Raw genomic sequence first — 12804 nt, forward strand, 5'->3', positions numbered from 1 at the left:
AGAGATACACTCTTCAAAGATTCCCATCTTTAACTACAAGGCTGATTGGAGGTTTACAAAAATAAAATAACAGCTACATTTGGAGCAATAATAAAGCGCATCATAAAAATTAGGATATCTGGGAATGTGTGTATGTGTATGTATACATATGACTGGGTCTCTTTGATGTACAGCAGAAACTAGCACAACACTGTAAATCGACTACACTCTAAATTTTTTTTTAAAAAATTGAAAAATAATGATAAATAAGGAGTTCCCATCGTGGCTTAGCGGTTAACAAACCCGACTAGTATCCATGAGGATGCAGGTTTGATCCCTGTCCTTGCTCAGTGTGTCAAGGATCCTGCATTGCTGTGGCTGTGGCGTAGGCTGGCAGCTATAGCTCCAATTCAACCATTCTCTGGGGAACTTCCATGTACCATGGGTGCAGCCCTAAAAAGACAAAAAAACTGGAAAAAAAATAATAATAAATACAAATCAGGATATCAGATAAAGCTTAGAAGTCCTATATAACAATTATTTCAGACACTAACCACCATTCTATTATATATATAAAAAAATAGCCACGTATTTTTCAGTAGTTATATAGTCGTCGTCCCCCCCACCCCCGTGGAGTTACTGGACCTGTCAGCACTAACAGTTCACATTAAAACTACCCACAGGTGAATTTCTAAGTAGTTAAAAGAGCTGATGCTTCATACCTGGACATGCAAATATTTTATCTACTACTTTTTGTTTTTTTGCTTTTTAGAGCCTCAACTGCAGCACATGGAAATTCCCAGGCTAGGGGTCAAATCCGAGCTGTGGCTGCTGACCTACACCTCAGCGACAGCAACACCAGAGCCGAGCCGTATCTGCAACCTTTGCTGCAGCTTGTGGCAATGCTGGATCCTCAACCCACTGAGAAGGCCAGGGATCAAATCCGCACCCTCATGGATACTAGTCGGATTCTTAACCTGCTGAGCCACAATGGAAACTCCCTACTACACTTTAAAGACAGATCACTGTTTGATCTGCTCTCTTGATGTCCATGCTCCAGAGAGGTTCAGGACCCACATATTTGCATTTTAGAGATTAATCTGAACAGCAGAGTCACTTCACATTGCCTCTGACTCCTGTGGAAGTCAGGACACGACCACCAAACAATCACGACCACTTGGTGCCAGTACAACCAATAGCAGGCTTCCTTCTCTGACTCTGAAAAAGCTTTTAAACCTTTTAAACTTAATACAGAACTTACAATGTAAAGATACTTAAGGATTTCAGGAGTTCCCGTCGTGGCACAGTGGTTAACAAATCCAACTAGGAACCATGAGGTTGCGGGTTCGGTCCCTGGCCTTGCTCAGTGGGTTAACGATCTGGCATTGCTGTGAGCTGTGGTGTAGGTTGCAGACGCAGCTCAGCTCCCCCACTGCTGTGGCTCTGGCATAGGCTGGTGGCTACAGCTCCGATTGGACCCCTAGCCTGGGAACCTCCATATGCCGCGGGAGCGGCCCAAGAAATAGCAAAAAAAAAGATACTTAAGGATTTCAGATCTCATTTACATACTGAATGTCCCTTCTAAAAACATTTCCCATACAAATCACAATCAGTTTAGGCTAGCATTTCTTTTATCAAAAAAGAAATCTGTTATTTTCAAGGGCTCATATTTCTTTTCTTTTTTCTTTTTATTCTCTTGGCTGTACCCCCAGCATGCGGAAGTTCCCAGGCAGGAATCAAACTGAGCGACAGCAGTGACAAGTGCTGGATCCTTAATCCACTGAGCCAGCAGGGATGGCTTTTTTAAAAAAACTCCTATTTCTGATACTAGAGGGTTACAGAGAACAGAACTGAAAGAGCATCTTATTGAGGACCTTGTGGAAGCAAATGAAACAGTCTTTTTGAGTGTTATGTAAAAGGTGCTACATAAAAGCTGGGGTCAAAGGGCAAAAGGGCAAGAGAAGTGGTAGAAATGTCAAAGAGAACAGCATCTAAAGAGAAAACATCTGCGTAGAGGCTCTTAGAGTAAGGCTGTATAAAACCAGAAGTTCTTTTATAACATGATCAGTTAAAACACTGGAAAAGAAGGAGGAAGAGCAACCCACATTACCTGCTTAAGGAGGACATTCTATAAACCGGAGAAGCTGGAAAAAGACTTTACAAAAGTTTTAAGAAATAAACAGTGTGGTTTACATAAAGCACACATTAAGTTCCATAACCTGTGGGACTATATTATATATTATGTTTTGGGAGCCTAATAAGGCTAACCTCTGAGAAAACTAAATGAATAATGTGTAAGTAGTTCATCTACAAATGAAATGCCCCTAAGGACCTACGTGAAGCATTTAACAAGAGCACCTATTTTGGAGTTCCCTTGTGGTGCAGCGGGTTAAGGATCTGGTGCTGTCACTATAGTGGCTTGGGTCACTGCTGTGTCACAGGTTCTATTTCTGACACAGGAATGTCCACATGCTATGGATGCACCCATCCCCATCCTCCCCCTAGTAAGAATAGCTATTTTAGAGTTCCTAGTGTGGCTCAGTGAGTTAAGAACCCAAGTCTCAGAATTCCCATTGCAGCTCAGTGGTTACCGAATCCGACTAGGAACCATGAGGTTGCAGGTTCGATCCCTGGCCTTGCTCAGTAGGTTAAGGATCCGGCATTACTGTGAGCGGTGGTGTAGGTTGCAGAAGCAGCTCGGATCTGGTGTTACTGTGGCTCTGGCATAGGCTGGCAGCTACAGCTCCGATTGGACCCTTAGTCTGGGAACCTCCATATGCCAAGGGAGCGGCCCAAGAAATGGCAAAAAGATAAAAAAAAAAAAAAAAAAGGACCCAAGTCTCTGTGAGGATTTGGGTTCGATCCCTGGACTCACTCAGCAGGTTAAGGATCCAGCATTGCTGCAAGCTACAGTGTAGGTCGCAGATGCAGCTCAGATTTGGTGTTGCCATGGCTGTGGCGTAGGCCTGTAGCTGCAGCTCCTCTTTGACCCCCCCCCCCCCGGAACTTCCATATGCTGTAGGTGTGGTAGTAAAAAGAAGAAAAAGAATAGCTATTTCAGGAGTTCCCATCCTGGCGCAGTGGTTAACAAATCCGACTAGGAACCATGAGGTTGCGGGTTCGGTCCCTGCCCTTGTTCAGTGGGTTAATGATCCGGTGTTGCCGTGAGCTGTGGTATAGGTTGCAGATGTGGCTCGGCGTAGGCCGGTGGCTACAGCTCTGATTCGACCCCTAGCCTGGGAACCTCCATATGCCGTGGGAGCCGTCTGAGAAATAGCAAAAAGACAAAAATAAAAAAAAGAATAGCTATTTCAAGTGGAAGAAACCCACAGCAGTACGTGATAACCGGAGTACCATGTGACCTTAGCTCGCCTCACAACTCAACCCCCTGCATTAGAAGGAACCATTGCAGTGCAGGGTATATCTTTCCCATGGAACTTTGAAAGAGGAAGATGGGAGGGATGTTGCTGTTTGTACCAGGGATAAAATAGGACAGACAATCCCTCATGCTGCTTACTCCTTGTAAGAGTCAAGTGTCCTACAGGAACCGAGTATCTCCTAGCAAGCAGGCACTCCTTGGGGAACATTGATTTACTCAACTTGCCAAGCTCAACCCCACCTTCACTGCGGAAAAGGAGAGGACTTGGGAACCATGTACCTCAGTCTCCCTAAACCCTGCCAACTACCAACACCCTGGAGCCAGTTTCCCTGTGAATCCATATAGTAGTGGCCAGTGACAAAGATCATAAAATTACTTTTGTTAATTTAGAAACATAATTTTTAGCTAATTTATAACTTTTACTGAAACTTAGACAAATCAGTAATTATCTCTGATTTCCAGTTTCCCCATCCATAAAATGTAGTTAACACTTCCTTCATAAGCTTATTTGTATGACAAAGCCCTGTACAATGCCTGACATACAATAGGTATTGGGTAACAGGTTGCTTTTATCTAAAAAGCAAAAGTCTGCTGAAAGACGATAAAATGTTTGGGCTTGAAAAAAAATCTGCCAAGAATCATATACTCAACCAAGGGAGTTAGAAATACATGTGGTGGGAGAGAAGGGGTGGCTGTAAAGATGAACACAGGAAGCTACAAGTCAGATAGGGCCAAGGGTCTTATAAAAATCCCCCACATAATGAAGCACCGTCCACACAATACATCAATAGCACATTCCTGTCAAGAAACTAGAGTGTAACCCATCTAAAATGAGGGAAGAAGACCTAGTTTGTAAATTCTTGAGCAGATAGCAAAAATTCCTTTTGAGAAAGAGAAATGAGCTCAAACAACATTAGTATTACTGTAAAACTAAGGAGAATGGATTCTTTCCAGAAAAGCCCATCTAAAGACTAAAGAAGAGACCACCCAACCCAAAACCAAACAAAACAAAAACAAGCTTTGCTGTTAAAACAGAAAGACAGGGATAGAGAAGTTTTCTAATTTGTCCTAGTCCATGCCCAGGTAATGTAGTCCTACATTTCAAATTCTTACCGCTACACTACACTCAATGAGCTAGCGAGCTAAGAGTGAGCAGAAAAATTGAAAGAGCCAGTCTCGCCAAGGTTAACCTGGCAGCTCACTGTTTTTCACACATATACCGTTGTGGCTTTACATATATCATAATCACTTTCTGCCAGTCATTTAACAGTTCTGGCATCATGAGGTGGTTTGGGTTTCTTTTTCGCCTTTTTTTTTTTTTTTTTTTTTTTTTTAGGGCTGTGCCCACAGCATATGGAAGTTCCCAGGATAGGGGTCTAATCCGAGCTACAGCTGACGACCTGCACCAGAGTCACAGCAATGCCAGATCCGAGCCACGTCTGTGACCTACACCACAGTTCACAGCAAAGCCGGATCCTTAACCCACCAAGCGAGGCCAGGGATCAAACCCACAACCTCATGGTTCCTAGTTGGATTCATTTCTGCTGCGCCACGATGGGAACTTCCCATGTAGTGTTTTATAATGCACCGTAAACTGAATTCAATGAAATTCAGTAGCTTGTAAACAGAATTAAATCTTTTATTAGAGTGGATGAAGGATTTGCAAGCTATACTCCACAGAGCCTTGGAAGGCATCTCAGACAGGAAGCAGGGAAACAAAGGTCATAGAGGCTCTGAATTCAATAAAGCCAGTTTCATTTTTACCTTTTCTCTTTTTTTTTGGAGGAAATATTCATCTACACTTTTTTATCAAGGAAAGGATTCCACTGATTAGGAAAAAGGCTTGAAAACCACGGAAATGAGATGAATTATTTAGGTCCCTTGAAGGTATTATATTTCACAGACTATGATCCTTAATCCACATTGTGGATTAAGGACCCGACAATGTCAGTGCTGTGGCTCTGGTTACTGCTGTGGCATGGGTTCGATCCCTGGCCCAGGAACTTCCACATGCCAGGGGCACAGTGGGCTCCCCCCCCCCCAAAAAAAAAGAAAAAAGAAAGGCTTTTGCCTTCAGAGCCAGTATACTTATACTCTACCTACTTATAGAACTTGAGAAGGATGTTACAAGCATAAATTTTAATGTCCCAAACAGAGTACTTATTTTTAATTTAACATTAAAATACACACAGGGTGTTCCCATTGCGGCTCAGTGGGTAAAGAACCTGACATAATCTCTGTGAGGATTCAGGTTTGACCCCTGGCCTCGCTCAGTGGTTTAAGGATCCTGCACTGCCATAAGCCATGGCACAGTTCACAGACAGAGCTCAGATCGGGTGTGGCTGTGGCCTCAGCTGCAACTCTGATTCAACCACTAGCCTGGGAACTTCCATATGCTCTAAGTGTATCTGTAAAAATAAAACATACACACACACACAGACCCCTCAAACATGGGAGAATACTAAGAAGCAATATATCTGAATCAAAGAAAAAATTTCTTTCAAAGTCATGGACGTTGGTGTTCCTCCTCCCTTAAAAACACTGATGTTCATTTAAAAAATTTAATGAATAGGCACTTTCCACTCAGCACTGGGCTCAGCTTTCTCAAGAGTTAATAAAGATAAATGAGACAAGAATCATTGTAAGTTTTTTGTTTTTGTTTTTTTCTTTTTAGGGCCCCACCCATGGCATATGGAGGTTCCCGGGCTAGGGGTCGAATCAGAGTTGCAGCTGCCCGCCTACACCATAGCCATAGCAATGCCAGATCCGAGCCTCATCTGCTACCTAGACCACGCCTCAAGGCAATGCCAGATCCTTAACCCACTGAGGTCAGGGATCGAACCTGTATCCTCACAGACACTAGTTAGGTTTGTTACAGCTGACCCACAACAGGAACTTCCACATCATTTTAAGTTTTAAAGGTCATTATTAGGTATGTGTCAAATTAACTGAATAGAAGGAAGTGCCAAAGAGAGGCAAAGGAGTAAGAGGGAAAGAGATAATGCAACGGAGCTCAGCAGCAGGAGAAACTATTTCCAACTGTGCAAATAGGATTTGCAGGAGAGGTGGCTTGAAAACAGAGTCCATCCAGAAAAGAAGGGACAAATTATCTCTCTGCATTCTGATACATTGTTACATGATGCTGATTTGTTATTCAATAAAGAGTTCACTGTCCAGTAGGAGAAAAGGATAAGTAAATAAACACCTAAAACAATGTGATAAGTATAATAACTAGCTGCCACACAACATAAATGAAAAGGGAGGAGGCATTTCCTTGGGGTAGTGAGGAGAGAAAAGGGTGGGGGAGGGAAGGAGGAAAGGTGACTTCACCAGGATCCTAAGGGTGAGCAGGGGAGTGTTGTAAAGAAAAAAGGTATTTCAGGCAATGGGAACAACACGAGCAAGGGCATGAAGAAGGGAAATCATGTGGTGTCTTTGGGGACTGGCTTCGGGGAGTACATGAGTGACTGAGGATGAAAGTGAAAATGAGGCCAGACCAGACTGCGGAGCATTAAGTCCTAAGTCAAGGAGATTGTCTTTATTACAGATGGCACAAAGGTTTTAAGGTAAAGAATGATGTTACACAGGATGACATTATGAGATATGCTTTCGAGCTTTAAAAACTTTTAAGGCAGCAAAATATTTTAAGTTTCCACTGACTGCACAAACATACATGAGAAAATTAATTCCAGGACCCCCTGAGATAACTTCAAAGGTCCCACTGGTCAGGAGTCCAGCGAAGAGCTCCCTGAGGACAGGAAATACTTTTATTTTTCTCTGGATCTCCAGAAAAACCAAGAGGAATTGGTCTATGATTAAGGATGATAAGACAGAACAAAAGATGACTCAAGTTCCTGGCCTGATCATCTCAATGGGGTGCCAATAAGAATATAAGTTTTGCCTAGGAGATGTTAAAATACTAAAATCTACAGAATATCCAGAAGTTCTGTCCAGAAGCACTTAATAGACAGTTTGAGAATCCAAAGAGTCTGTACCTACAAATGTGAATTTGAGCACTGCCATGTATGTTGTACTGGTGACAGCTGAAGCCATGTGGGTGGATGAGGTCACTTAGCATGATCAGGGCCCAGATCAGAATCTAGTACAGGCAACACTGAAGATACTGCAGGTTTGGTTCCAGAACCATGCAACACAGTGAATATGGCCATAAAGCACATTCCATGTATTTTGGTTTACCAGTGCATATAAAAGTTATACTGTAGTCTATTAAGTGTGCACTAGCATCATGTCTGACTAAACAATATACACACATTAATTTAAAACTACTTTACTCCTAAAAAATGCTAACCATCATCTGAGCCTTTGGCAAGCTGTAATCTCTTTACTGGTGGAGGGTCTTGCCACAATGTTGATGGCTGTTGACTGATCAGCCTGGTGGGTGCTGAAAGGCTGGGGGTGGAGGCTGGGGTACTTTTCTTATTAAAGGAAGACAACGGTGAAGTTGGCTGCACTGAGTGACTCTTCCTCTCACAATGATTTCCCTATGGCATGCAGGGCTGTTTGATGGCGTTCTGCCCACAGTAGAACTTCTTTAAAAATGAGGAGTCAGTCCACTTCAACCCTGCCACTGCTTTATCAGCTGATATCATATTCTGAGTCCTTTGCTGTCACTGCAACAATCTTCACAGCATCTTCCCCAGGAGTAGCTCCCATCTCAAGAGGCCACTGTCTTTGCTCATCCATAAGAAGTAATCCTCAGCTTCGAGTTTTATCCTGCAATTGCAGCCACTCAGTCATATCATCAGGCCCCATTTCTAGTTCTCTTGCTATACCCATCACATCTGCAGTTACGTCCTCTAGGGAAGAAGACCTGAACCCTCCAAGTCATCCGCGAGGATGAGGGTTGCAATCAGCTCCTTCCAAACCCCTGTAAATATTCATCTTTTGACCTCCTCCCACAAATCACCAATGTCCCTAATGGCATCCAGAACGGTGAGTCCTTTCCACAGGGTTTTCAAGGGACTGCCCATATCTACCAGAGAATCACTGTCTGTGGCAGCTATAGCCTCACAGATTGTATTTCTTGGAAGTCGAAGGCGTCCCCCCGGTGGCACAGTGGGTTAAGGATCCGGTGTTGCCACTGCAGTGGCTCGGGCCCCCACCGTGGCACAGGTTCGATCCCTGGCCCTGGAACTTCTGCATGCCATGAGTTTGGCCAAAAAAAAAAAAAAAAAAAAAAAAAAAGACTTGGAAGTTGAAATGACTCCTTGACCCATGGCTGCAGAATGGGTGTTGTGCTGGCAGGCTTGAAAACCACATGAATCTCAGTGTTTGTGTCCAGCAGAGCTCTTGGGTGACCAGGAACATCATCGGCAGTCTCAGCAGTGGGCTTGAAATATTCGCAGACCATGTGGCAAAAAACAGATGTACGGTCCTCCAGGCTTTGTTGTTCCATGTACAGAGCGCAGGCAGGGTAGAGATTTAGCAAAGCTCTTAAAGGCCCCGGGGTTTACAGAGTGGGAAATGAGTACTGGCTTCAACGTACAGCCACCAGTTACATTAGCCCTAACAAAAACTCTGTCCTCTGAAGCCAGACACAGAAAGTCCTAGACGACATCTTCTTGAGACCAATATAAAGCTCTTCCATCTACACTGAAAATCGATTGTTAGTACAGCCACCTTCGTGAATCTTCTTACCCACATCATCTGGAAAACTTGCTGCAGCTTCTGCTTCAGCACGTGCCGCTTCACCTGGCACTTTTATGTTATGGAGATGGCTTCTCTCCTTAAACTTCAAGAACCACCTCTGCTAGCTTTAACCTCTCTTTCTGCAGCTTCCTCACCTCTCAGCCTTGTTCACAGAGTTGAAGAAGAAGGCCTTGCTCTGGATTAGGCTCTGGCTTTAGGGAATGTTGTGGCTGTTTGATCTTCTGTCCAGACCACTCAAACCTTCTCCACACCAACAGTATGGCTGTTTTACTCTCTCATCATCTGTGTGTTCACTGGAGTAGCACTTTTCATTTCCTTTAAGAACTTTTCCTTTGCTTTCACAACTTGGCTAACTGTTTGGTCCAAGAGGTTTTTGGCCTGTTTTGTCTCTTGACATGCCTTCCTCAATAAGCTTAATTACTTCTAGCTTTTGAGAGATGTATGCCTTTTCCTTTCTTTCTCTTCAACACTCTTGAACACTTAGAGGCCATTGCAGGGTTACCTAATTTCAATATTGTTGTGTCTCAGAGAATAGGGAGGCTCAAGGAGAGGGAGAGAGATAAGGGAATGGCTAGTTGTAGAGTAGTCAGAACACACACCGTATTTATGGATTAAGTTTGAAGCCTTATATGGTTACAATTTGTGGCACCCCCAAAACAATTACAATACAGACATTATTGATCACAGGTCACCATGAGGATAAAAATAATGAAAAGCTCAAAACATTCTGAGAATTAACAAAATGTGACACCGAGACACAAAGTTAGCAAACACTATTGGAAAAATGGAGCCGACAAACTTGCTCAACAAAAGGTTGTGACAAGTCTTCAATGTGTAAAAAGCAAATTATCTGTGCAGCATAATAAAGTGAATAGCAATAAACCAAGGTACGCCTACAGTCCCAGGGCAAAGCTGAGACTAGACAGAGAAAGAACATTCAGAGGAGGAAGAGGAGAAACAAGAGAGGACTCATGTGAGTTTGAGAAGGTATACATTTTGAAAACATTTAGAGTTTTTTGCCAAATGACTGAAGGTCAGTTACTATGAAGACTGGAAAATGGCTTTTGGATTTAGAACCTGGGTGATTGCTGATGAACACTTCACTGAGTGGGTAAAGGACTGATTGGGTTGAAGAATAAAAATAAATGGGAAGAAGAGACAATGAGTGCACTCTGTTCAATAAAGAGGAGTGAGAGGTTTATCCTGGGCAGGTCATCAAGTAGAGAGAACTGTGCATATTTTGTGCATTATCTTTTTTTTAATACAATTTGGGTATAGAGACTATGAGAACAAGGACTGCCTTCAGTATTCTTACAGCATCTACTAGATTATGAAAATAAAAACAGCAGCACTACTAAATCATTGTTTATAATTCAAGATGAATCTTAAATACTTTGCTAAGTTTTAACTAAATTCCTAGTGTACAAAGGAGAGTGCTAGACTGAACCAATTAGAGAATCATTAAATTCATGTCATTTACCTGCAGGGGGTCACTGTTTAAAAGAGACCACACTCTGCTATGTAATTTGACAGGCTCTGTGGGCAATGCCAGGGAGGCTGTAAGATGTTACCTTAATTCCTTCACCCTGGGCTGCACAAGGACATACTCACCTCCATAGTAGAGTCCTGTAGCAGTGCACATCCGCCACTGTCCCTGATACATTCCTGCTCTGCTGGGGCTGCACATCTGGACGCTGACATCTGCAATCTCTTGGGGCTCTAGCGATCTCACCATCACCATGTTCACATGTCCAAATTGGTCTCCCCCGACATATTTAAGACAAACCCCTGGAGGCCAGGCCTCTGCCCCTGAGTTCAAGCAAAAGAAAAAAATGTTAGGCAATCATTGGTCCTATGCTGGGTGCAGTTCATCACAAAACTGTAGAAGAGGCCTCTTTCTGTGTCTCTCACACCTAAACCTATTTACGTCTCCTTGAGCTATAGATCATCTCTCACTGATCAGAAAGACTCAGAGTCCACAAGTCTGACCAACAATCTATCCCTAAGAGAAGGCACACACAGCAAAAACAAGGCAGCTCTTCTTGCAGATGCATTCTGGGTGACCCTGGGGACGATCACACGTCACACTGAGTCTGCAGAACCTAAGAATGATATCTGAAAAAAGCCATAGAAATGAGGCACAGGCCCAAATGTGGAAGACTGCTTCTTCCACTAAGAAGTTAATACATATGCCCATTTGCACTTGAACTAAAAAGCTGGCAAAGTAAAAATATGGCCAGCTATCCCCAGTTTTTTCCATTGAGGCAAGAGGATGAAACACATGAGGAGTAATTTCTGTATTACTTCCATTTTAAAACTGCTTTGTCCCTGACCTTCTGTTGTCCCCTACTTTTTTTTTGGAGTCCCTAACTATGAAAAGATGGAGGCTCAAGAGACTAGGCATATAAAAGAGGAGTCAAGTGAAAGTTTCATTTTCAGATTCAAACAGTAATGGGAAAACCATGAACAAGGGTATGAACTCCCCTGATAACAACATGACCCATGGTCTCAGGGGTGATGACACAGCCAGAGGTGCTTGCACAAAGAATAGGATCATCAAAGAAGACAGAGAAATTGCTTTGGCAGAATGTCTTTCCCTCCTTGGCAAGTAGCAAAGGTTTTACCTGGTTCCCACCCCTGTGCACCTTTTCCATACAAATGAACTCAAATGAGAAATCTATATATTGACTTCTGATCACAGGTAGCCCCACAGTGACCCGATATGAGCTTTCCTGTGAAGTCTCTCCAATATACTCCCTTCTACTGTAGACAGAAACCTCTACATGTCTTTTTTTGAGAAAAATACATTCACTATAAAAATAAATCACTATGGAAAGCCAGACAGCATGCTTGAAACTCATCTCCTAAGAGTACTCTAGGATGCCTCGGTACCTTGCTCTCAAATTGCCAAGTCAGTTTTGATATACTCTTTTTTTTTTTTTTGCTTTTTAGGGCAGCAACTGCAGCATATGGAAGTTCCCAGGTTAAGGGTAGAACTGGAGCTGCAGCTACTCTGCAACACGGGATCTAAGCCATCTGCGACCTATACCACAGCTCACGGCATCACCAGATCCTTAACCCACTGAGCAAGGCCAAGAACTGAACCCACATCCTCATGGATACTAGTCGGGTTCATAACCTGCTAAGCCACAACAGGAACTCTGGTTCTGATGTACTTGACGGCTTACAACTGAAAAGAGAACCGGAGAGAAAAGAAACTAACACTCTACTGCTGAGATCTCAGGCCCAGGATGAAGTTTCGTGCCTCTTGGATTGCAGGGGTAGCAGATGAAGCAAATATCACTATGGTCACTATTTTTGTCAGGCCCTCTTCAAAAAACCCACAAAAAACAAAAAAACCTGCCAGCAAAGTACCCTCTTAAGTTAACGCTATAAAGGGCAACTGCTGCTAGTAAAAAGGTTGTGGATGATACACTGGCAATACATGCAAATTCTGCTTTTCATTTCTGGGGCCTATGGTCTGGCAAAAGCATATTTGTCCTAGATCAAGAATAGTAGCAGCTGACGTGAGAATGAAGCACCTTGGAAAATGTCGGTCTCTTTAATGAGACCAAGATCCAAGAGGAAAAACTGAACTGTTATATGGCTGAATTCACAATTATTCTTTAAAAGATACACACACACATATCTGTAACAAGACAATGTCTACTTATATGAAAACTCAAGGATGTGTCTGTTTTTGAACCTTTAACAAAACAAGGAAAATTGAGACTGTCTGGGTGTGGGAAATACGTGGCTGTCCTGAGCAGACAACC

General features: G+C 43.0%; 1 protein-coding gene across 1 annotated transcript in view; it reads right to left on the bottom strand.

The window, feature by feature from the left end:
• C7H6orf106 (chromosome 7 open reading frame, human C6orf106) overlaps positions 1-12804 on the bottom strand; it is a 105372-nt gene that overhangs the window by 47218 nt on the left and 45350 nt on the right. The window contains 1 exon segment of the mRNA NM_001243026.1: positions 10640-10837. Coding sequence (NP_001229955.1) covers positions 10640-10837 — 198 coding nt within the window.

This window comes from Sus scrofa, chromosome 7 (assembly GCF_000003025.6).
Source record: "Sus scrofa isolate TJ Tabasco breed Duroc chromosome 7, Sscrofa11.1, whole genome shotgun sequence".
NCBI classification, from domain to species: domain Eukaryota; kingdom Metazoa; phylum Chordata; class Mammalia; order Artiodactyla; family Suidae; genus Sus; species Sus scrofa.